Source organism: Salvelinus sp. IW2-2015, linkage group LG33, assembly GCF_002910315.2.
Source record: "Salvelinus sp. IW2-2015 linkage group LG33, ASM291031v2, whole genome shotgun sequence".
Taxonomy (NCBI): domain Eukaryota; kingdom Metazoa; phylum Chordata; class Actinopteri; order Salmoniformes; family Salmonidae; genus Salvelinus; species Salvelinus sp. IW2-2015.
The window spans coordinates 7851790-7877661 of record NC_036872.1 but is presented as its reverse complement, the minus strand read 5'-3'; the positions used below and the strand labels follow the sequence as shown (position 1 = coordinate 7877661).

Below are 25872 nucleotides of genomic sequence, written 5' to 3'. Positions count from 1 at the left end.
GCACTGGGAGCAATGGTATAGCATACTGTACCTGTTTTCTTTCCACAAAGCATAACAGACAGCAATATCTTTGTTTTCTAGACATGTTTTGTTTGATAATACGTTTGAAATGAACAGACTGATTGTGTATAACTGACTATGGTTGATTGAAAGAGTTGTGGCAGATTACTATAGTGGCCTATGAGGGTCAAATATGCAACTGGAGAATATAGAATGTGCTTTTTGTCACAAAAAAAAGGGTTTAAAAACACACATTGCAAACAGTAGGTCAGACAAAGTACATATGCTTCTCAAAAGCTACATCTCTATGAAAGTTGAGAAAGGCAACAAAAACAAAAAAAAATGTGAAGAATATAAATTAGGAAGGACGTGTTGGAGGAGTCCTTCGGCAGAGGTTTGTGTTTTTTTTTTAAAGATGGGGGAAGAGAAAAACAGCGCATTCAGCCATGCATTGCTAGGAGACATACACAGACGGAGCCAGACAGTGTGGCAGGCTGCCTGGAAGGAGGAGCTGTACTCTACCTGTTCAGAGTAGGGCTGCTCCCTCTGAAATCAGATCATTGACAGGTGAATGTAAGCAGTGGATGATCAACCTTGACCACAATGCATTCTTATTAGTTTCAAAGCACTTGATGGCATACTCTAGCTTTGCACATTAATAATGACCATGAAAAACCATTCTGAAGTTAAAATGTTAAAAGCAGCAAATGGGTAATTTTATTTTAACTACTGGATGTGATTGAGATCCATTGTGATTTATCAAGTTGCAATTACAAAACCTGACTTCTAACAAGACAGAATAGAGCAGAGGGGAAAGCCGAAAGTCAATCCTTTGCAATTGGGCCTGACTTTCAGTGAATTGAATTTTCACAACTGTGAAAATCTCCTTTAAAAAAAAAACCCGTAAGACATTTTTTAAACAAAAAAGGAAGTCAGTTTCCTGGTTTGTGGAATTAGAGCTTTGGCATCGAGAGTCCATTTCGATAGTTTACTTACGTCTGACGGTTTGCCCCAAAATGGCAGTGGAGAAACGATTACATTGAAGGGCTTGTCCCAAAGGGGAGAGGGTTATGGGGGTGTCAGAAGATGATCTACTGCTCTACACAAAAGGAAACAGCACACAGACTGTACCATGACCAGGGTTTTACAGGCCCTATTAGTGCTCTCAGTATAGAGATTGAGCAACACGTTCTCAGAGATGCTGAGCATGTAGAGTTGAGTGGATTACGTGTTGGCGCGCGCTGAGTGAATCACTCGGGTGAATCTCTCGCTTGTTGATGGGGAGAAATGGGAAACAGGAGCAAATCAATGAGAACCAGAGAAAAACTGGACTGCAGAGAAATGGCATAAAGACATACCAACCAAAAAAAAAAGTATAAAATACAACGATTGGCTCATTCACTAACAAATACACAAAAGATTTCCATTCCCATCGCTTGAGAATAATTCAAATCCTTGTGGTGAAAAGTAAATTAGCTAACTAAATATAACCAACTTTCTTTTCATTAACAACACAGTTATCATAATGGCACAGTTGTAACTTTAGGTTGTAAACTAACAGTCTTTCCTGTCTATTTCAAATTGCGCCCACCCTGTCCCTTCCATCTCAACTCAGACTTTATTACCAGGGATAGTGGCAGCTATGGACGCCTTGTATTGAAAGTGGCAACTCCAGAGTTGGGACATTGTAGGTTACGTTTGTTGTAGAGCTGCTTTGTGACGCTGGTAGAGAACTGGTGTCTGCGGTGGTTGGGTACCTGTTGGGGTGGGACGACGGCAACATGAACTGAAAGTCTACGGCACACGTCCCGTCCTGCAACTGGTGATGCTGGAGGCTGTTCAGCTCGTAAGCAATGTAGCCCCTTCGCACGTACACCTATAGGTAGGGGACCACGGTAGGCAAACATTTTAGCTCAAATCTACATCAGGACGAAGCCATGTCAGGTTTATATGCTGTTCACTTTGCTCACCTCCAAGGCAGCCATGCACACCACCCGGTTAGTGTGGTAGAAGAAATTGGGCAAGACGTCAAAAATGGATGTCTCAGACAGGATGAGTTTCTGCCGAGGAGTAAAGACATATTATCCTTCGGATCTTACGGAAGTATAACAAACAAAAAAATGCTGTTTTGGAAAAATCGTGACGCTCACCTTCAGGTTCTCTGGGCAGAACTGGTGTCCATACATGTCGATGGCAGACAGAAAGATGGACTCCACCTGGTTGTGCCTCAGTTCATAAGAGGGCAGATGGGAAGCGATCAAAACCTGCAAAATACACACTTGTCCATCAATATTCAGAATGTTGTTTTGAAGCTACTAAACTACAATATGTAGTGCCCATCTAAGTGAATAATATCTACCATCTTACCAGACTGACTGGGGGTCTTAGAATGTCGAAGAACGGTACACTCCGCTGTGCGAAAACATCATTCAGTACAAACGGTTGCGAAACGTACCTGTCTGGCACGCAGTGCCACCTTTGAGTTCTCCATCTTGTTGAGCTGTGTGAGCTCGTTCAGGATGACCATCAGCTCGTCTGCTAGGGTGGGGTCCCGCCCACACAGCTGATCCTAAACGTCACCAGGGTACACACAGCACACTCCCTATTAGCATTGGTGAGTCTTGAAACATGTCCCCGTCACCATCAATTGCCAATGAAGGGAAACTGCAGTGTTAACACTGAAAAAATTACACTTTAAAAAAAAAAGTGTGGTTTCATTATCCAGCGTTGGTTGACCCCTCCAAAAAAGCAAAAACATTAGCGCAATGCAGTTTCCTTTTTATTGAATTTATGTTTAAGCTTCATTTCATTGTTATTCATCAAGTGGACACGAAGCTGTGGGTGTTTAGCTGAGAGAGAGAGAGAGTAGGCTTACGATGAGTATGGTGACCAGGATGTTCTTCTTGGAGACCTGAGCGTGAGAAAAGATGCTCTCCAGCACAGGGGTCATGTCAGGCTTGTACTGCTCCCTCAGGTTGATCACACACTTGTCGTAGTGAGCTGTTCACACAAAAAAAAAAATTGGCCATACAATGCATCACCGCGATATAAAAGAAGTCATAAACAGCAGGATATTGTCTCGATTATATCCACAGTGACACACCAAATCACCTTGTTGGAACTGCATCTCCACCTGAAGGTAACACTTGAGCAGATCCAGCACCACAGACTTCATGTATCCTCGGATTCCACTGCGGTACCTGTGACAAATTCATCCACCCACTATTACAATCCAAATCCATCATCCTATCTGAAGTCGTACATGTCATGGAGGGATGATTCAGATAATGAAATAAGAGAAGTGCGACCTCTGCACCAGCTGGACGATACTCTGAGTGTTCATGAAGAACACTTCCCGGTCGGCCTTCTTCTGAAGGGTGGCTGCGTGGCTGTCCAAGATACAGGCAATCTGAAATGGATGGGAAACCAATTCACCAAGTGTACTGTAGAGCAGACCTGGGTTCAGATCAGGGGTTGGAACCAAACTTATTTTCCAATCGTTTCGTTCCACTGTTCTGACCAGCATAACAAAGTCCTGAACCGGTTTGAACCAGAAAAAAGGGTACCCGTGTATATTGTTCCTTTAACTACAAAAAGCAACAGTTTTTACATTTTGCGCATTAAATTACTCCACCAATCAGTGGAGATAGAAAACTGCTCTATAGACCGGGAAAGCTAGTTGTTTACATGCTTGACTCATACAGACAAGTGCTGGGCGGAGATGCGACTGAAATTCTGCAGGGTGGGGAGAGAGCGAAAGAGACGGGCGGGCACGGAGGAGGCTTGGCTTGAAGCGCTGGGCTTCACGATATGACTTGCATTATAATGCGTTTAGGATATTAGCAGTAGGCCGAACATTACTTCACTGAATTCCATAATTATTTATATACTACTAGATTCCTATATACTAGTGGCTAATATGGAGGAACTTCGTTCCCAGTTCTGTTTTCGTTCTTCAAAAAATAGTTATTTTCCAGTTTTCGGTTCTGTTCCCTGAACCGGTTCCAACCCCTGATTCAAATACACACCATTAGAAAAGTTTCAGATACTTTGAGCGTTAGCTATAGCTTAAGGCTAAGTCACCCACCCTCTGGCTGGGGAACTGGCAGAGCACCGAGGTGATGTTGCTGGCGTACTGGGCCATGACCTTGCGGATGGCCTTCTCGACGCTGGGCGGGATGCGGCTGGCCACGCTGGTCATTAACTCCTGGAGCTCCAGCAGGGGCAGCGAGGGGTCCCGCAGGGTCTTCATCAGGGTGTCTACCCACTTCTTCACCTGCAGGCAGGAGGGGGGGGGACATGCTGCCATCACACCCCCCAATATCACACCCCCGTCCCACAGCTTGACCGACATCCCTATTCGACACTGTGCACAAGGCATGCCATTCTATTGCCTGCGTTCCATACACGTCTTTATAGAAATCATCCAAGAATGATGTGGTTTCAGAGAACTTAAAGCACTTCTTTGGGATGTTGTGAGATCTGATCGTCTGCTAATAACGACGAACTAGAATAACGCAGTAAGCCACTGTATTGGTACGCGCTGCACAGCTGCAGTGGGTGGAGGCCCTCACCTTGTTGCTGAAGTAGGGCTCGGTGAGGCAGTAGCCGGCCATGACCTTGACCAGGTTCTCCAGGACCATGTGGAAGATCTGGTGGAGCTTCTCCCCCACGATGGGCAGTGGCTGCTGGGCCGGGAAGGAGGCCGTGTTCAGCTCCACCTAGGAGATGCACAGGAAGATAGGGTTCGGATAAAAACAGCCTCCAAATGTGGACCTGACCACCAAGCCACCCTGCGATTGACTGACCGAAGGCGTGCGATTTACATGACGTATGTTTTAAACGTATAGCATCATTTTTTTGTACTATGTGATTTGTATCGTATTACATGATATTTCCTAAAAAGGCTGCCTCCTATAATAGCTGTATTAAAGGCTGTGTCCGAAATGGCACCCTGTTCCCTATATAGGCCAAGTGCAGTATATAGGGGATAGGTTGCCAGAGTTGTATAGAAGTTGGTGAATGGGTGACTTGCTGGTTGGATGTTGCTGGGATCATCCAGGTCCAATCTGGCCACCACACAGCCAGGCTCCAGCACCGCCCCGTGCCTCTTCACATAGTGGACACAGCCCGACACCACCACCGTCAGCGTCATCACCATCTTCATCACCTGCAACCATAACGCAGAAGTCAGTCCATGTGCTCACACACACACTACCAATCTAATGAGGATCTAAATTGTCATACCCAAACTGGTAAACATACAGTATGTTCTCATGGAACCCTCTGCTCACCTCGATCTCCGCATACGAGTTCCCGGCGCAGATATGGCCTCCATCTTCCACTAGGTATTGCAGGAGTTTACCAGCAGAGGACGACCTCAGCACCGTGGGGTCCCTCTCCTTCTCAAACACACACGTCTTGTTGCCAACAGTGATCCGGTAGCTAGAGGGTTACAAAGGCATACGTTCATGACGGAGCATCAACTCCCAAGTGAGACAAATTATGACCATTTAGAAAGTATCGACTTAATGGCCAGTCCATCCATCCATTCGGATTTGAGATGAACAGGAAGTCTCACCTGTCCACTTCCTCCTTCATGTAGGTGGTGTAGCTGCTGCCGTTGTAGGAGAGGAGGAGCCCGCCGTCGCTCAGCCGGTGGACGTCGATCTCGATGTCCGAGCCGTTCATGATGATGACGTACGTAGTGGGGGACTGGCGAGCTACCTGTCAGTCATAAAACATAGTTGGGGTTGAATTGGTTGATAACTTCCTCTTAAGACACATTTTCACTTAGTCATGCACTGATGTCAATGGGCGACTAAGTGAAACCTTGACTGGTTAGGATTTGTCCCTGAGAGAATGAGGAAGTTCAGTCATGACAGAGAATGAGAGAGGTGTAATATCAGGTCCTCCTACCTTGAGGCAGTATTTGACCCCCTCGTAGATCAGGTCCACATCAACAGTATTCAGCAGACTGGCTGCAGGCAGCACCTGGCCTCTACAAGAAGACATTTCACATACTGGATTTAGAAAAGTACATAGAACAAGCATTACAGTAATAAGACAGGATAGGGAGACATTGAGATTCTCTTGCTGCTTACAGAGGTGTTCGCTCCCCGCCAAGGATTTAAAAGCATAGGATTGGTGTAAGAAATATGGTAGATAGACGATCTAACTAGCTGAAGGACTAAAAACAAAAAAAGATAACCATTTTAAAACACACTGTGTGTAAAATACGTACAGTTGAAGTCGGACGTTTACATACACTTAGGTTGGAGTCATTAAAACTCGTTTTTCAACCACACCACAAATTTCTTGTTAACAAACTATGGTTTTGACAAGTCGGTTAGGACATCTACTTTGTGCATGACACAAGTCATTTTTCCAACAATTGTTTACAGACAGATTATTTCACTTATCATTCACTGTATCACAATTCCAGTGGGTCAGAAGTTTACATACACTAAGTAGACTGTGCCTTTAAACAGCTTGGAAAATTCCAGAAAATGATGTCATGGCTTTAGAAGCTTCTGATAGGCTAATTGGCATCATTTGAGTCATTTGAAGGTGTACCTGTGGATGTATTTCAAGGCCTACCTTCAAACTCAGTGCCTCTTTGCATGACATCATGGGAAAATCAAAAGTAATCAGCCAAGACCTCAGAAAAAAAAATTGTAGACCTCCACAAGTCTGGTTCATCCTTGGGAACAATTTCAAACGCCTGAAGGTACCACGTTCATCTGTACAAACAATAGTACGCAAGGAATTGTGAATCTGAGTTTAAAAGATCTTTGTCCCCATGTGCAATTGCAAACCGTAGTCAGCTTTTTTATGGCGGTTTTGGCGCAGTGGCTTCTTCCTTGCTGAGCGGCCTTTCAGGTTATGTCATTATAGGACGCGTTTTACCGTGGATATAGATACTTTTGTACCTGTTTCCTCCAGCATCTTCACAAGGTTTTTTGCTGTTCTGGGATTGATTTGCACTTTTCGCACCAAAGTACGTTCATCTCTAGGAGACAGAACGCGTCCCCTTCCTGAGCGGTATGACAGCTGCATGGTCCCTTGGTGTTTATGCTTGCGTACTATTGTTTGTACAGATAAACGTGGTACCTTCAGGTGATTGGAAATTTCTCCCCCCAGGATGAACCAGACTTGTGGAGGTCTACAAACTTTTCTGAGGTCTTGGCTGATTTCTTTTGATTTTCCCATGATATCAAGCAAAGAGGCACTGAGTTTGAAGGTAGGCCTTGAAATACAACCTCTGTTCAACCTCCAATTGACTCAAATGTCAATTAGCCTATCAGAAGCTTCTAAAGCCATGACATCATTTTCTGGAATTTTCCAAGCTGTTTAAAAAGGCACAGTCAACTTAGTGTATGTAAACTTCTGACCCACTGGAATTGTGATAGTGAAATAATCTGTCTGTAAACAATTGTTGGAAAAATGACTTGTGTCATGCACAAAGTAGATGTCCTAGCCAACTTGCCAAAACCATAGTTTGTTAAAAAGAAATGTGCAGTTGTTGAAAAACAAGTTAATGACTCCAACCTAAGTGTGTGTAAACTTCCGACTTCAACTGTACATATTTTACGGACACAGTATATTTTAAAATGGTTCTCTTTTTTGTTTTTAGGCCTTCAGCTAGTTAGATCAGCCCAGCAGAGGAGTTGATTATGCCATTCTTACACTCCTCAACATGGTCTATAGACATCTAGAGGGTGCCAAATCCCATGTCAGAGTTCTGTTTGTTTACTTTTCTTCTGCCTGGTTGTGTGGCTGTTGGACTTCCTGAGCCAGAGGTCACAGCGGGTCAAAGTAGGTCCCCACGTGTCAGACATACACACCACCAACACAGGCTCTCCTCAAGGATGTGTTTTGTCCCCACTCCTGTACACTAATAGTTGTACTAGTTCCCATCCTGACAGACACCTCGTTAAGTTCACTGATGACACTGCCTTGATCAGCCTGTTGCATGATGACGAGGAATAGCATGGCCCGGTCCTAAATGACTTTGTAGAGTGGTGTGACGAATCACACTTGGTCCTCAATACCAACAAGACCCAAGAGATGTGCGTCGACTTCAGGAAGCGAACAACACCTACCTCTGCAACATCTATCAGAGGTCAGAACATAAAAAATACAAATATCTGGGTGTCCTCTTGGACAATAAGCTTCAGTGGAGTAAATGTACAGACCTGATCTACAAAAAGAGTCAGACTGTACTTTCTCAAAACGCTGGGATCTTTCAATGTAGACGACTATACGGACTCTGTTTTACAAATCTTTCAATGAGAGGGTTTTAACTTTTTGTATTGTTTGTTGGTTTGGCAATGCCACTGTCAGCCAGAGAAATATGCTGCCACAGTAAGCAAGGTACATGGAGTCAAACAGACAGGCCTGGAGGAGATCTTTAAGGTCAGGGCCCTCTGCAAGGCTCACAAAATCATTTTAGACCCAAGCCACCCCCTGTACCCGGACTTTGAACTACTCCCCTCTGGGGGCAGGCATAGGGCACCCCTCAGCAGGAAAACCACAACTAGGCAATCATTTGTGCCAGGTGTGATATCCCTCCTAAATAGCTCGGGCTAATGTTCCTATCGACTCAGTAAGGCCAGCAGGCTAGTCTCTTTTTATTGGTATGTAACTGTTATGAAAGTTGTATTGTCAATTTGTTTTATTATTTAAACGTGTACATGACACTGCGACAAAATGTCCCCAAGGGGACAATAAAGTCAGTAAAGTAAAGTAGTAGGGATACCTTTCCAGTGAGTGCAGGAAGTCAGACATGCTCTTCCTGAAGCTGGCGTCCGCCACGTGTAAAGACCCACAGACAACGCCCAGCATGGTGTCTGGCCTCTCTGCCTTCGGGGGAAAACACGCCACACACAAGCACGTTAGAAGATTTGTTTTCACAAACTGTAGATTTACAGGATTGAAATGGTTAAGATTCACATTCATACTTCACAAGGGTGCCCTCTACCTGAACTTTATCAGCGATGAGATTATCCAGCCAGCCGGTGTCGATGTCGTTGTTCCTGAAGCTCTCTGTCTCCAGCAGCTTGATGAGGTACTCCACCGTAGTCCTGAAGTCCCCCCGGATACACAGCTCCTTCATGGCTACCACCATGTTCCTGCACCACCACACAGTAACAACCACCACTATCACCACCCAGGTACAGTAAGACACCAACACACACCATTAACTCATGCTGCATTCCAAACGGAACTGGGCCTAACCCATACACCCTAGTCCCTCCTGTAGATCTGAGGATTGGAAAAGTCTTACGATAATAGCTTCACCTTGCCTTCTGGTTGGCCGGGTGGAATTGTTGCTTCCACCAATCCAATCCTCTCAGGTCTCCAGGAGTGGCTAGGAAGTAGGGGCTAGGGGTCGATAGAAACATCATCGGAAGCACTGATAGTCTAGTCTACGGCACAACAAGGTAAGGAAAAACTCACGAAATGGCCTCCTCTCGGTTCTCCCCCCAGGAGAAGCAGTGGCCGAACTGGGAGTCAGCAAACTCATGCAGACCCCCAGCAGCCCCCACGCTGAAGTAGCCCCACACGTTTTTACTGCTGCGGAAATTGAGCTCCTGCACCGTGCCCGAGCTGGGCTTGAAGCCCTGCGAGTTACAAGGAGAGAGGACGGGCAAGTTGTGAGCCTACAGAACCCATGCCATCGCTTGTTTAGAATATGGCCGGCCATGCCTGTAGACTTAAGAATGCGCACCTCGTCTGGGTTCTCGCTGGTGATGCGGGCCGCGATGACGTGTCCCCGGGGACTGGGGACACAGTCGGGGGCCTCAAAGTTGATGGTGGTGTCCCCCCAAGGGGTCTCTCCATACAGCACGCGAATGTCTTTGATCCTGTGGAGGGGGATCCCCATGGCTATCTACAACAAAGGAAATTGACCCAGTTAGGCCCAACATGGTCTATCCCCAATCAGTCCCTAGGGATTCCAGAACATGGGGCGGCAGCGCAGCCTACTGGTTAGAGCATTGGACTAGTAACTGAAAGGTTGCAAGTTCAAATCCCCGAGCTGACAAGGTACAAATCTGTTGTTCTGCCCCTGAACAAGGCAGTTAACCCACTATTCCTAGGCCGTCATTGAAAATAGGAATTTGTATTTAACTAGGCAAGTCAGTTAAGAAAAAGGTAAAAACATAACATCTCAACCACATTAATATGACATAGCAATTTTACTGAGACTGCGGAAAAATATAACCTGGAATGCGACTATTGACTAAGTCAAAGATTAAACCCCGAGGCTGTGATAGCCAGGGTGTGACCCCTGACCTCTGGCTGAAGCGTACCTGGAGCTGGGCGGCGGGCAGGTTGACATCTCCGATCATCTCTGTGCATGGGTGTTCCACCTGCAGACGGGGGTTGAGCTCCAGGAAGTGGAAGCTCCCGTCCTCAGAGAAGAGGTACTCCACAGTGCCTGCACTCACGTAGCCCACCATCTTAGCCAGCCGCACTGCATACTGACATGGGGGGGAGAGAGAGAGGGCTCATGTTCATTCGGCACCAAACGAAAGAAAACAGACTGAAACAGGGAAAGGCATTCCATTCTGAAACATTTTCCATTGCATGCCCTAACACTTTTACTGTTCAAATGAAATATTGAATTGGAAATGACAGAGAAAAGTATCTAAATGTCAAAGTGGAGAATTTAAAGATGAGGAAAGCCCCTCTGTGTCTCACCTGCTCCATGTGCTCGAAGGTGGTGGAAGATGCTATGGTGGCTGGGGCCTCCTCAATGATCTTCTGATGTCTCCGCTGGATGGAGCAGTCTCTGCCAAACAGGGAGATGGCGTTGCCGTACTGGTCGGCGAGAATCTGGACCTCCAGGTGACGGGCATGCTGGGCCAGCTGCATGACGAAGATGGGCGAGCCGGGCACCTCCGCCTGCACCTGAGGATGGGGATCCGTCAGATGATTGTTGTTAGATAATTTACTAAGTTCAACCACACAAGCAGATACGCTGCGTTAAACATTGTCGAAGGCAACACCAAGTCGCACAATTCATTTCCTGATTGTGGTCACGGGACACTACGTCCCCCAGCAGCAATGAGAATCAGCATACAGGTGTGTGGTTTAACAGTGCGACGACACAGACCTGTCTAAAGAAGCTGGCAAAGTCCTCAGCGTTGTCCACCTTCCGGATGCCCTTGCCCCCTCCTCCTTCTGACGCTTTTATCACCACCGGGTAGCCAATTCTCTCTGCTCCCTTTAAAAAGGAGAAAGCACATTGAAAATGAAAGGATATTCAGCAACCCTATCCTTAAAATCAAATTTTACTGTATAAAACCAACGCATTTCTTCAGTTTGCTCCACTGTTCATGAACCTTGGTTTGTAACCGAATAGCGGCCGTATTTCATTTTCTCTGGGAAAAGTACTTTGAAATATAGTGTTTCGGACATCTTTAAAAAAAGGGGCATTATTTCATACAGAGGGAATGCCTAGAAAAGGTTGTCTCTGGTTTCAGCGTTAGTGCTGGCGTGGGTGATGGCGTGGAGCTGCTTACCGCCAGTCCATCGTCAACGTCGCGCACGCAGCCGTGCACGTAGACCTCCGGAGGCACGCTAATCACGTGGCCCAGCCTCTGGTCGTCCTCTGTCCAGTCTACTCTCAGACCTACAGCACAGGCAGGAGAAAAATATATATTTAACCTTTATTTAACTAGGCAAGTCAGTAAAGAACAAATCCTTATTTACAATGACGGCCTACTCCGGCCAAACCTGGATGACGCTGGGCCAATTGTGCGCCGCCCTACGGGACTCCCAATCACGGCCTGATGTGATACAACACGAGACCTCGCATTATTCAAATACACTAATGACAGAGATAAACAATAGGCTGTGTAGGCACATTAGAATAATCTTCAAAACCATGTAACCACGCCGCAACACAAATTTCAAATGCAGCCGCCCACCCCCCACGTCAACGCCGTCTAACCAGGAAGGACACCTTCTCCCAATCCGCATTTCCCAATCTACAAATTAAAACACCAAGATGGTGACGGTTTGAACAATCTCCAAAATCATAGAATTAGGAACTAGAATGGAAATGAACCTTCTTATGATGGGATAAAAGGTCAGCCATTTTGGTCAGGGAGTTGGTCAACCATGGTTTGCCAGTGCTGTGATAAGACATAGTAAAATAATGAATTTGAACAATTTATTTGCTAGCTAGCCAGACAACTTTAGAGAAATTATTCCAGAATAGTTTCAATAACTGCCAATATGCCAACATTCCGTTCAAATAATGCAGTCAACCCACAGCCATACACTGGTTGAAAACAGCTGATGATAGACAAGTTGTAAATGCAACAAGTATTGACATTGTATCACATAATAGCACGCACAGCTTTCCAAGAAACCTAAAATGTAGACATGCATGGCTTTTTCCACATTTTGTTATGTTACAGCCTTATTCTAAAATGGATAAAATAAAAATATTCAGCATTCTACACACAATGCCCCATAAAGACAAAGCAAAAACAGGTTTAGAAATGTTTACAAATTTATAACACACAGAAATACCTTATTTACATAAGTATTCAGACCCTTTGCTATGAGACTCGAAATTGAGCTCAGGTGCATCCTGTTTCCATTGATCATCCTTGAGATGTTTCTACAACATGATTGGATTCCACCTGTGGTAAATTATATTGATTGGACATGATTTGGAAAGGCACACACTGGTTTATATAAGGTCCCACAGTTGACAGTGCATGTCAGCGCAAAAACCAAGCCATGAGGTCGAAGGAATTGTCCGTAGAGCTCCGAGACAGGATTGTGTCGATGCACAGATCTGGGGAAGGGTTCCAAAAAATGTCTGCAGTATTGAAGGTCCCCAAGAACACAGCGGCTTCCATCATTCTTAAATGGAAGAAGTTTGGAACCACCAAGACTCTTCCTAGAGCTGGCCGCTTGGCCAAACTGAGCAATCGGGGGAGAAGGGCCTTGGTCAGGGAGGTGACCAAAAACAAGATGATCACTGACAGAGCGCTAGAGTTCATCTATGGAGATGAGAAAACCTTCCAGAAGGACCACCATCTCCACAGCACTCCACCAATCAGGCCTTTATGGTAGAATGGCCAGACGGAAGCCACTCCTCAGTAAAAAGACTCTCAGACCATGAGAAACAAGAATCTCTGGTCCGATGAAACAAAGATTGAGCTCTTTGGCCTGAAACCTGGCACCATTACTACGGTGAAGCATGGTGGTGGCAGCATCATGCTGTGGGGATGTTTTTCAGCGGCAGGGACTGGAGACTAAACAGGATCGAGGCAAAGGTGAACGGAGCAGAGAGGTCCTTGATGAAAACCATCTCCAGAGCGCTCAGGACTTCAGACTGGGGCAAAGGCTCACCTTCCAACAGGACAATGACCCTAAGCACACAGCCAAGACAACGCAGGAGTGGCTTCCGGACAAGTCTCTGAATGTCCTTGAGTGGCCCAGCCAGAGCCCGGACTTGAACCCGATCAACCATCTCTGGAGAGACCTGAAAAAAGCTGTGCAGCAACGCCCCCCATTGAACATGACAGAGCTAGAGAGGATCTGCAGAGAAGAATTGGAGAAACTCCCCAAATACAGGTGTGCCAAGCTTGTAGCGTCATACCCCAGAAGACTCTATGCTGTAATCACTGCCAAAAGGTGCTCAACAAAGTACTGAGTAAAGGGTCTGAATAATAATGTAATTTCAGTTTTTATTTCTACTAAATTAGCAAAAATGTCTAAACCTGTTTTTGCTTTGTCATTATTGGGTATTGTGTGTAGATTGATGAGGGGGGGAAAACAATTTAATCATTTTTAGAATAAGGCTGTAACGTAACAAAATGTGGAATTGGAAGTAAATGGGTCTGAATACTTTCCGAAGGCACTCTTTTAGAGCCTATTTATACAGACAATTTGTATAAAACCTGTATTAATTGAATTTATAATTTTAGGTTGACAAATTCTATTACACAATTTCTGATATATCATATATGTCTTATTTTTCTGCGTAAGTAAAATCAGGATTATGCCTCTACTGCCATTCATTCCAATCAGACAGGTTTATATTTCTCCCGGACCAATATGGCTGCCATTTTCCCCCATTCTGGAACTTTGAGGGTTGATGGCATAGCCACTAGTAATTGAACAGGATATCTATGGGAGGCTCCCCATTCTACTTCAATGGCTTCACCTCATTCAAATTGAGATTATCCAACTGTGGCCAATGTGGCAGCAGTCTAAAGGCGGCAGCAGCAAAAACAAACTTCACGTTTTGCACAACAAAGAGATGCGCAGAGTGTAGGCCTTGGAATTCAGCAAAGGACCAGGCTACAGTCAAAAGGCACTGAGGCTAGTGTACTTACAAAACCTTAAATTCTATTTTTCCAAAGGAAACAGAGGCTGTATTTACATAGGCAGCCCAATTCTGATATTTTTTCCACTAATTGGTCTTTTGACCAATCACAACAGCTCTTTTTCAGTAATTCACGTTATTTTATAGTTCCAGGGAGAGGTTTGACTGTCTACATGCCCTCTGATTGGCCGAGTTTCAGTTCAGTCCTCCACATTTGAGTCCAAGTGTAAAAGAAGGTGTGGCTGAGTTAGGTTCTGTTCATAACAAATGTCAATAAATGTCTGTAGCTTCTTGGTGCAGTCACAAAACCTGTTATCTGATGATTCTGTGTATTGATCATTGAACTGCAAAATGTATTCCTATTGCTAAAATATTAGCTTAGATGATGTACCACAGACAAGCCATTCTTTCCCAACTCCTTTCAATTCCGGGCCTCGTAAAAACTTGACAGTCCCTTACAACCATTAGTCTCAAAATACAACCCAGTCAGTAACCCAGTCAGAGTCCTAATACTGTATGTTAGGAGTATTATGTAATAGGGGATAAGGAATGTGGCAGGGTTGTCTGGGGGTAAGGGTGCAGGCAGAGGGGTACATCACCTGATCCACTCCAGGGCAGGGTGGGGATGTCTGCGCTCTGGGCCACGATGGAGGAGGCCACCTTATCTCCCAGAGCCCACATGGCCTTACTGGGCGGCCCTGAGACACAACAAAAAACAACAACGATATCTACATCGCAATGAATGGCGCTTGTGTTGTAATGTCAATAAACCTGAAATGACCAATGGGAAATCATTACAATCCAAAAATCCACAACGGCTTAATGCTGGGCTGTACCTAAGAAAGAGATTCCGTTCTTGTCCAAGAGCTCAGGTAGTTTGGGGTTCTCAGAGGCGTGACCCCACCCGGCCCAGACCCCCTATGAACAACAGAAAAAGCAGAGATCAGAGTCTGAGCCATAAAAATATAATTACTTGATAAGACCAAAGCCCTAAGAACATGGGAATTTGACTGGAACACTCATGGCCGCCGGTCCACTTATCATAGAACATTGTGACTTGATTTAGGATTGGGAATGTCTCTGTGGGTGAGAGTGGAGGAACACAGTCTGACCTGTACAGGAATCCTCTTGGCGATGTCTACGATCAGCTCTACATTGGCATAGTTGTTGTTGTTGGCTCCGCCTGGGACGGGTACATAGTGGTCCGCCATTTTGATATACTCTATAGAAGAGCCACACACAGACAGTCACACCAGTTATTTTCCCCCCCCAGAGGTTCCAGGCAAATGATTTAGATATTTCCATGGAGTCATTTAATGAAAATAATTGATGGTGTTTCCCGCTGTAGACTTAATCTCCAGATCTGCTGAGTGGCATAATGAGGAACAACCTTCTGGAGCTGCTGCTGATGACCTGCGAAAACCTGTCTCACTGACCTGCGTTGGCTTTCAGGTCCTCAGGGGTGACCATCACCACAAAACGGATGGTCCTCTCGTTACGGAACATCTCGTAGGACCAACGGCGGATGGAACGCATACATTTGACTGCTGCTATGCCATTATTAGCTATCAGCACCTTGAGAAAGACAAATAGGTGGAGAGCAAAAGTGAAAGGGAGATGGAGAGAGAGAAAGGAAAAGAGTTTGAGAATAAATGACAATACTCTAGAACAAAGTTGACGCTGTATTTTGGTGGCTTAGTCTGTTGCAGGTATTGACGAGGAGTTTAGTAAAAAGTGACAACAATTTTGCGATACTCATCCAAAAGGGCCAGACAGACAGGGACGTCTTACCTTATTTATGACCCGGTTTCCACCGAAGCGGGTGACAAACTCGGCTGGCGAAGCCACTGTGAAGTCTCTCTGCAGCTCCATTTTCCGGCTCTCGCGAACCTTCTTCACCAGGTGTGGGTGAGACATGCTAGGCCTGGAGAAAAACAGACAAGTTGTTGGCGAAGACCACAAATGTGTCAATGCCTAATTTTTTGTCAACATTTCGTGTTGTAACCTACACTATTTCATTTTGGATCCTAGTACCTACTCAAGCGAAACATCAAGCAACTGGCAATCGCTTATTTCTGTGATGTGACAAAGCGAGGGCGAGAACCATTACCGAACTCAGCGACAAAACCCATAACAAGGAAGAAACAACAGCATCGGTAATCGATGGACCATTACAGCAGTCAATTGCAGTCTCTACAGCGGGTAGCAGCTGTGCTGTTGTTTCTCAGGTCACAAGTAAGTGCCTTACCTTCTCTGTAAGCCAAACATCTAGTCAGCTAGGGCAGGGACGACACCAGTATCGCAATATTTTTTTACATGGCAAAAATGAAAACGCAAAGCAAACTATTTCGTCTTTTAAAAACGTTATGTATGTAAAAGAGTGTGTGCTACAGCTTGGAAAATAAATACATGTGACTCTGGATGACAACAATGTTTGTCTGCAACATTAGGGCTATTTTCCTTAAGTTCAATACGCTTAGTTTTATTTCCTTGCCGCAATACCAACGAGTATCACGATACTGGTGTCGTCCCAGCCTTATCGTCAGCCATATCCTACGCAAGGTGTTCAGTCTACCGTGACAAATGTTTAAACTCTGCTACAATCTGACAGTTGACAACACATTGCTAATACTCTCTTACCTACAGAGGTGTCTCAAATATAGTGTGGCTCTGGTAATTCCTGCACACTGCAAATACGCACGCATAAACAAGACTTCCCAGACCACAGAGCCAAGCAAAGGTTAACGTGTTATCAGCAACGATACATATTAAGGACTTATGTAACTAGGCTATCTCTCCATCGTGCCAAATCACCAATATCCACATGAACCAAGTTCATATGAAAAAAATAACGGAAACAATGACAACTTAGTTAGAATTAACCTGGAAATGGATTTCAAATTCTCAGTTTAACATGATCACGTGATTACTTAAATTAGTAGCCAGACTCATTCAGAAGTTCACTACCGAGAAAGAGCCAACACTAAACTATATAGCCTACCAGGGAAGGTGTAAGAGGAAGTCTGGCACTTCTACTGAACAGGCCATTTGATAAAGCAAAAATAGTGTTCAGGGAGGAATTTCACGTCGTCAGACCCTATTCCAGTGAAGTAAGTTAAAGTGGGTATACATCACGTGTGTCCTCTTATATGTCAATGTTGTAACCTAGTACCTACTCAAGCGAAACATCAAGCAACTGGCACTCACAAATTTCTGTGTTGTGACAAATCTACGCATGTAAAGTATGTTCCGGTAAAGTAGGACATAAGACTACTAGAAGAACATTCTCGTCCAGCGCTAGCAATTTACAATATGCTACAGCCTACTTTGCTGTCCCAAGGGGAAAACCCATCATCGGACTCTGCGACAACCCATAACAAGGAGAAGGAAACGGCGGCGACAATGTTAAAATCGATGGACCATTGCAGCAGTCAGACAAAGTTTAGTCTCTACGTAGGGTAGCAGCTGTGCTGTTGTTGCTCAGGTCACAAGTTCCTTACCTTCTCTGTAAGCCAAATATCTCGTCAGCCATATTTTACACAGGTGTTCAGCCTACCTAGATAGACGAATGTTCCAACTCGGCTACAATCAGACAGATGTCAATAAAACTAAGTGCTAATCCTCTCTGTTACCTCCAGGAGGTGCGTCAGAGATAGTGTGGCTCTGGTAGTCACAGCACGTATAAACAAGACTTCCCAGACCACAGAGCCAATTAAGGGTTAACGTGTAATCAGCAAAAATACATTGCCTAGTTACACACGCAAGCTCTGGCAGGTAATTTTACAATCTCTCCATTGTGCCAAACCACCAATAATATTAATATGAACCAAGTTCATATGAAAAAGTGATGATACAATAACAGGGTTCAACATGATCACGTGGTGACTTAATAAGTAGCCAGACTCATTCAGAAACTCTGCCCACTTCATTAAACTGACACAAGACATAAAACGATAAGAAGTTCACTGAACAATATAGCATACCAGGGAAGGGTTAAGATAACCTGCCATTTCCACCATTCCAGTGAAGATTCTAGTGACTAAATGATGGATCACTGAGGACAACAATGTCAAGACCAGAAAGAAATCTGTACTCAGCAGTCTCCCCAATCAAATGAGATTTGAAGCTATAGCTAGGCCTAGGGAAATCAAATATCAGGGACAGTTCACCCAAATTACAAAATGTTTAACATTTAAAACATTTAGGCTAAATGTTTTCAAAATGTCCTACACATTATCTTAAAGTAACGTCATTGAGATACACAATCAGACACTTTGGGATGATTTGGACTTTGTCCAGTGCATCTTCTCTACAATTCCAGGGCATTGAGAAGGTGGAAGTGTGACCAAGAGGAGGAGACGACAACTGTAAACTCTGCCACGGAGAACTCTTCTGGATTCATACTTTAGGCACCCTACAACCGTGAGGACTTAATGAGGATTTTGATATGAGGGTCATGTTGTAACTCCTATCAATTTAGCTTCACACACACCACCTCCCTGGTATTAGAGTGTCTTGTGTTCATGACAGCCCTAGTGGCCTGATACTTAAACCTAGAAGTATCGGGCCACTAGACGGTTTTCAGATTTTATTGTCCTCTCTGAAAGTATGGGTTCCTTATACGAACACCACATTCCCTGTGTACATGTGTTTTGTTCTAGTAGAAATACATCCATAACGTTCTGTTCTATCCTGTATTTCTATCTAATGGCCGTTTTGGGTACTTTATATTACCACAGGTGTCTGCAATTACCTCTGGCTCGCTGCGTGGCCTAATCTGTCCCACGGTTGTTTGTGGAGATATGCTCTGATCAAGGTCGACTGATCCAAAGCTCAGCTAGAATGAATTGCTGTTACGTCGGATGATTTTGGACAACATATTTAAAACATTCTATTTCAGCCCTCAGGCAATCAGCCTAGCAGAACTTCTGAAAGACATTACATGTGCCTAAATAACAAGTGCGCGTGCAGTTTAAGTCACAATCCTGGCATTGCCAATGAGTGAAATGTTGACAAACATCACTGTAATGACACGGGGTAGTGTTCACTAGGCGCCACAGCTCATTCTTCCTCCATCCAATCCAAAATGATCCGAAGGATGGAAAAGCCTGGCATTGCAATGCCATTGCTTGGCTTGCCAAAGTTCTATTTTAGTGAGGGCTGAAATGGGGGGGCATATTCTGTTATTAGACTATAGCACTGTAGGTTTGCAGGAATTCAAGCCAGAAGTCAAGAGATACTTCGGGGGCTTCATATTCCTGTGATGAAAGTGCATTTGTCAAGCTCCAGACATTCTGTTTGGCTAGTTTTGCAACTTAGAGCCTACATCTGTCTGATAATGGACAATTACACGATAAGAGTGACGCTGAGACTTTAAACTTTAAAATATGCCAAGCAAAAACTTGATGGCAAAGTTAAAACAAACCATACACCTATTTGCAGAAGTCTTCTTGGAACAATTGACACAGAACATTTTACTAAAACACATTTACTTGAGGAATAGTGCAGATACAAAGTTCAGTAACAGAATGACAGCAAAATCTCCCACAGTTTGAGACCAGGGCAGCAGGTAGCCTAGCGGTTAGAGCCGACAAGGTAAAAAATTACAATTTTGCGTGATCTGACCTTGAGCACTTAACCCTAATTGCTCCAGGGTCGCCGTCAATAATGGCTGATGACTGGCGTGACCCCACTCTCCGAGGGTCTCAGGAGGAGTTAGGAATTGCAAAAAAAAACACATTTCTATTTCACACCTCACACTTGTACAGGGAAACAGGATAACAATTAAGATTCAAAGATGTCTGCAGATACAATGGGAAACATTTACTTTGTCCACTGTTCCGCAAAAATAGTTCCCTTCCTCCATTTTGGCTTTTTAGATGTGGTTACCCCAATTCCACCGGTGAAAACATTGCTACTGCAACATGTTAAAACTGGGGTGCCAAACTCATTCCATGGAGGGCCTAGTGTCTGCTGGTTTTAGTTTTTTTCTTTTCAATTAAGACAACCAGGTGAGGGGAGTTCCATACTGAAACCAGTTGAGGCTTCCATCTCCCTCCATGGCAGATTGTTTCTGATGTGTGAATAGCGGAGTTAAAATCTGAGACCAAAACAATAAGACCTTCACCAGTCCCTTCCTCTCGGCTGAGCCACAACCTCCCCAGTCCCACAGGCAGAGCAAAACATTCTTCACCCACAGACTCACATGGAACAGAACACTGCAGTCTGTGTGTGTGTCTGTTTAGACGTGTTTAACAATCTTGTCTGATATCTCGATCACACACACAGTGGGTGCATCAATTATCATTAAAGTTAAATACAAGTTGTCCCTTCACGAACCACCAAACTAAAGCTTATCATAACCTTCTAGCACATTGTAAACAAAAAGTTGGAAGGCTAATTCTTTCATGTAGCAATTTTGCAAACTGACTGAAATTGCCAAACCATTGTTGTGTAAGCCTACACAGTAGCATGATGTCAGTCAGTGCTATTCATAGGCCTATGCTACTTCTTAATATTAGGAAAAACAAAAGACTCTATTTACTAAAAAAAAAAAACACGATAAGTTCTCGGTAAGTTCTTACCCTTCTCTTTCAGCTTCACCTCCATGGTAATTCCTGCACAAGTGGCTCAAGTCTACAAACAAGTGTTTAATACTTGGCTCAGAGTGGACTGGGGCAGTCAAAGAAAACTGAACTTGCGTCAAGTAGACTTAGATAAGCTTAGCTGACCAACTACCCATCACGATATCACCAAAAAAAGATAAACAATAGCTCCTCGTGGGCTAAACCGAAAGGCCACGTACAGCAAGTCAAATGTATTTGCAGAGAACTTCCAAGGGCGGGATTAAGGTTTGTCTAGCTAACATACAATACGTTGTCGTGTGGCCCTTGGGACTCAGACCCTGGTTCTCAAGGTCAGTCAAGAGACATGTTCCATTAATAGTGCAGAGACGTGAGGCATGTGACAATAATACAGTTCACTGTCAGCGGCATGCTGTGGTCAGGTGATCACAGGCAGGCTGGTTGTGTGGAGAGAATACAAGGCAGCAATCATACCACAACGTGGCTGGCAAAGTTTGACTCTGGCCTGGCCAACACTTGGTCTCGCTTGTTGGGCAACAGCGCACTCTACTGTCAGTGAGAGGCTACTGCACTGACAGGTACCCTCACCTCACTAGTCAATGAGATACGAGCTAATTTGCTCAATGGTCCATTTATTTCTTCACACTGGGTTAATGGAGCAGGCACTTGCATTCACCAACACATTCTGAACAAAATACATTTCAGATGTCACCAGACTAGAGAAATTGAGGATGTCTAAACCGGTTCTCTATTATGAAAACAAAGTTAACTTGAACTAAGAGACAAAACAACATTGCATTGGCCTACCTCATGCCAGGGGAGGTGGTGGTTAATGTTACTGATTGAACTTGCTGTGGGGGGGAGAAGGCGGTTGAGGTTGCTGATGCAGTTTGCCGTACGGTGGAGGCGGTGGCCTCAGAGGAACTCGAACCTGTAGGGGGTTTCATGGTCAAAGGCGGCTCGTCATCTGATGAATTGTCCTCCGATGCCCCCAGGATGAACTTGAGACAGGCTCGTCGAACCTCGGGGCCTGAGCTGAGCTTGGGCCTGGTCGTTCTACTGGGAGGCTGAGGGACGACGAAGGGAGATGGTTGGATCTGTGTGTACTGCTCTGTCATCCCCTCTGAAGAGGCCTGAGGAGGCTGGGAACCCCCTGCCCTGGGTATCATGGGTCCCTCAGAGGGGTCAATGTGGGTTTGGGGACTATTGTCCCCGCTGTCTGAGGTAGATGATGCAAGACCCAATGGCGTGGAGTGTTCAACGGGAGCAGGGGTGTGTACAGCTGCGGTGGGTCCATCGGCCGCTTGCATCTCCTCTTGTGCTGCAGCGCTTCCACAGCCAGTCGGAGTTTCCCCACCTTGGTCCAGCATCATCTTGTTCTTAATCCTCCAGAGTAGCCACAATATGAGCAGAAATCCCGAGAGTAGAAGTGGGAGCATTCACAGACATCCTCTTGAAACTGCAAATCCATGAAAAGAGAGAATTAACCTAAGTATGATTCTAATCCAAATGTAGTCACTGTAGCAACAAGGAAATTAATATTGATTCAAAATTAATTATGTGACTGCCTCAGATGTAAGAATTCTATCAAGTGAACAAGCAATTGTTACCGTAAGCAAAATACACTACATGACCAAAAGTAAGTGGACACCTGCTCGTTTAACATCTCATTCCAAAATCATGGGCATTAATATGGAGTTAGTCCACCCCTTTGCTGCTATAACAGACTCCACTCTTCTGGGAAGGCTTTCCACTAGATATTGGAACATTGTTGCAGGGACTTGCTTCCATTCAGCCACAAGAGCATTAGTGAGGTCGGGCGATTACGCCTGACTCGCAGTCGGCGTTCCAATTCATCCCAAAGGTGTTCGATGGGGTTGAGGTCCAGGCTCTGTGCAGGCCAGTCAAGCGCTTCCACACAGATCTCGACAAACCATTTCTGTATGGACCTCGCTTTGTGCACGGGGGCATTGTCATGCTGAAACAGGAAAGGGCCTTCCCTGAACTGTTGCTACAAAGTTGGAAGCACAGAATCGTAATTGTATGCTGTAGCGTTAACATTTCCCTTCACTGGAACTAAGGGGCATAGCCGAACCATAAAAAAACAGCCCCAGACCATTATTCTGCTGCTCGGCCATGGAAACCCATTTCCTGAAGCTCCCGACAAACAGTTATTGTGCTGACCTTGCGTCCAGAGGCAGTATGGAACTTAAGACTGTTGCAACCGAGGAGACGATTTTTACGTGCTACTCGCTTCAGCACTCGGCGGTCCCGTTCTGTGAGCTTCTGTGGCCTATCACTTCGCGTCTGAGCCATTGTTGCTCCTATACCTTTCCACTTCACAATAAGAGCACTTACAGTTGACCAGGGCAGCTCTATCAGGGCAGAACTTTTACAAACTGACTTGTTGGAAAGGTGGCATCCTACGACCGTGCCACGTTGAAAGTCACTGAGCTCTTCAGTAAGGCCATTCTACAGGCAATGTTAGTCTATGGAGATTCCATTACTGTCTGCTCGATTTTATACACCTGTCAGCAACGGGTATGGCTGAAATAGCCGAATCCACTAATTTTAAAGGGGTGTCCACATAGTGTACCTACATAGTGTACCTTGTAGAAAATCAGATATACAATCTGAATAGATAAGCCTTTCTCTCAATGCTTTACCAACACTATACAGAGAACTGACTATGTGGAGGTTGCCCCAACCACTGATCAAGGGTCAGTTATCTTCTTAGGTCTTTATCCTGCTAATTGTCAAGGTCAGGGAGTAACGTAATCTGATCCTAGTTCTGTGGTAAAGGGCAACTTCTACCTCATAATGAAAAGGACAGTCTAAAAGCACTAGACACAAATAGGAGGTAAAAAAACAAGCAGCCAAATATGCTGTCTTGACAGTCCAAAAGGTAGCCTGTAAATTACTGTATAATTAACCCAAATGGAATCATTTGCAGAAAAACCTTTTGCAGTGTTTTCGGGGACTAGGCTACATGGTACGGCAGAGCGAGGCAGGCTTTTCCTTCACTACTACCTTGTGACCAGTAAACAACCGATCTCTGGCAGCTGAAGAGAGAGAACCGAGTGGGTTTAATTCACAAGTGGGTTTTATTCACATGAGCACGGCTGACAGCTGTCCTGGTCCCATATGGGGGAAAGGTCAGCAGTGAGGGAATGGAGTGGGGAGGGAGAGGGACAGACAAGTCATGTAAACAACAGTGGTATAGGATGAAGCACAGGACGAAAGGGCCAAATGATACCATGTCACATAAAAATCAGTTAAGCAAGACAACCTTGCTATCCTCCAGTTCCTACAAAAAAGGCATTCTCTTCTCTGCCAAGTTTGACCTTCAAAGTGAACAGGCTCCTGACTCAGAATGCTGGAGGGCCATTTCTAATATATAATTTCCTCTGACATGCTTGAGTAGATTGTTATGTGCTCAATGCTCTGCTATCTATGTATGACCATGAAATAGTTTAAGTTTATCAAACATCAAATAGACTAGGTCAGAAGTGATACTCATCTCAACAATATTTCAGATAGGGTAGTCTACAAAAGTACTAACGTTAGGTATCTCAGATATTGGTTACAGGAGACTATCAATCTCTGGATTTGTTGCAAAAACATTTCAGGGCCAATTCTACACAATAATGTGGATGGATAATCCTGGATCTCAGGCCTAGGCTACATGTCGCATAAAGTTTCAACTCCCCAATGCTAAAATAGGCAATATATAGTAAACATTACTAACCAAGCTGGGCATTGACTAGTTATATGGAAGCAAGAATAGCCTGGCTAGCTAGCTACACTCTTACAGCGTTTTTGAGAGCCAACTACTGACCAATGACTAAGGTTAGTTCAGTACTGTAGCTAGTTAACTAATAGTTGTAGGCTTACCTCTACCGTCCATTGCAGCCTTATTGAGCGTGTTGATGCTTACAATTGTGATGTCGACTAGCCCCACGCGTGCAACAGATAAACCGTTTACCGTTTCAGAACCAAACGGAAGCAAAACAGAGAAACTGGAACGACCGAACGAAACAGGGCGGGACCTACCTGAATTTGTCCAATTGAACCTCTCGTTTTTGTTACAAAACGTTTTTCGTTTTGAGTAAACGGTGTTAAAGAGTACACATCTTACTGTCTATTATTATTATTATTATATCTAGCTACATCGCATGCTCACGTTGGCATGATTCATGTATTCGACAAGAGTATATTTATTTCTAGTTAGTGGGCTAACGTAATAAATCTGAGGTTCGGTGTCGCGATTGTTGGCATAGTTACTGAGGGGATTCGATTATCGTTAATGTCACGGGCCATAGACGGCGACCCGCGGCTCAACATCATCGAATCTGCAACATGTTTAGCTCGCTATGTGGTGTTGTGCTGCTAAAAATAGTTTTGGTTTCTCACTAAAATAATCAGTTTTTCATTAGTGACTCAATTAAAAACTTGTAGCCATTATGCCAAACAATATTGCCATCAATCAATGATACATCCTTATTCTAAAGGGGCAGATGTCTGAAGTTGTCTACATCTAGTATTGCCTGGATGAAATGCATGGATTTTGTGAGTTGATTTCACTACCTGTATAAAAAACAATGGCCCTACTGTGTGAAAATTATTTTCGGCAGCAGGGCTGCGTTCATTACACAAACACGTAATAGAACAAGGAGTGCTGTACTGAACGACCAGTTGAAAAGCAGGGAGGGGTTCAGTTGTGGTTTGAAAATGCACCTCTGCCCTTTAAAAATACCTCAATCATTGCTCAAGCCAAACCCCAGCACATCCACCGAATGGAGTAAACATACCTCAAAGTCTGTTCAAGAACGTTTTGGGGGAAATGTGTCGTCCAGTAACGTAGCAAACGTCCAAGCGAACTGAACCTACCCGAGTTGCTACATTTCAAAGGGGCGAGGAGAGGGACTT

At 44.6% G+C, this 25872-nt stretch overlaps 1 protein-coding gene across 9 annotated transcripts in view; it reads right to left on the bottom strand.

Moving 5' to 3' along the window:
* The window catches only part of LOC111957851 (acetyl-CoA carboxylase 2), a 42539-nt gene extending 16679 nt beyond the window's left edge, over nucleotides 1-25860 (bottom strand). For 2 of the 9 annotated variants that reach the window (XM_023978885.2, XM_023978884.2), the window contains exons 1-29: nucleotides 24838-25096; nucleotides 21751-22402; nucleotides 16151-16283; nucleotides 15796-15934; nucleotides 15472-15581; nucleotides 15196-15277; nucleotides 14959-15057; nucleotides 11532-11641; nucleotides 11123-11233; nucleotides 10708-10917; nucleotides 10317-10487; nucleotides 9734-9895; nucleotides 9463-9626; nucleotides 8984-9134; nucleotides 8762-8865; nucleotides 5920-6001; nucleotides 5582-5727; nucleotides 5295-5445; nucleotides 5036-5170; nucleotides 4575-4721; nucleotides 4088-4276; nucleotides 3309-3409; nucleotides 3112-3200; nucleotides 2876-3000; nucleotides 2456-2569; nucleotides 2151-2264; nucleotides 1971-2060; nucleotides 1758-1876; nucleotides 523-546 (exon numbers count right to left, since the gene is read on the bottom strand). In XM_023978885.2, coding sequence (XP_023834653.1) covers nucleotides 523-546; nucleotides 1758-1876; nucleotides 1971-2060; nucleotides 2151-2264; nucleotides 2456-2569; nucleotides 2876-3000; nucleotides 3112-3200; nucleotides 3309-3409; nucleotides 4088-4276; nucleotides 4575-4721; nucleotides 5036-5170; nucleotides 5295-5445; nucleotides 5582-5727; nucleotides 5920-6001; nucleotides 8762-8865; nucleotides 8984-9134; nucleotides 9463-9626; nucleotides 9734-9895; nucleotides 10317-10487; nucleotides 10708-10917; nucleotides 11123-11233; nucleotides 11532-11641; nucleotides 14959-15057; nucleotides 15196-15277; nucleotides 15472-15581; nucleotides 15796-15934; nucleotides 16151-16283; nucleotides 21751-22382 — 4004 coding nt within the window. In that variant the 5' untranslated portion in view covers nucleotides 22383-22402; nucleotides 24838-25096. Of the gene's footprint in view, nucleotides 1-522; nucleotides 547-1757; nucleotides 1877-1970; nucleotides 2061-2150; nucleotides 2265-2455; nucleotides 2570-2875; nucleotides 3001-3111; nucleotides 3201-3308; nucleotides 3410-4087; nucleotides 4277-4574; nucleotides 4722-5035; nucleotides 5171-5294; nucleotides 5446-5581; nucleotides 5728-5919; nucleotides 6002-8761; nucleotides 8866-8983; nucleotides 9135-9462; nucleotides 9627-9733; nucleotides 9896-10316; nucleotides 10488-10707; nucleotides 10918-11122; nucleotides 11234-11531; nucleotides 11642-14958; nucleotides 15058-15195; nucleotides 15278-15471; nucleotides 15582-15795; nucleotides 15935-16150; nucleotides 16284-20943; nucleotides 21246-21750; nucleotides 22403-24837; nucleotides 25098-25754 lie in introns of those variants that run through there. The other 7 variants (XM_023978888.2, XM_070437124.1, XM_023978883.2 and 4 more) reach the window with 6 other exon arrangements.
* Between the last annotated feature and the right edge of the window lie 12 nt (nucleotides 25861-25872).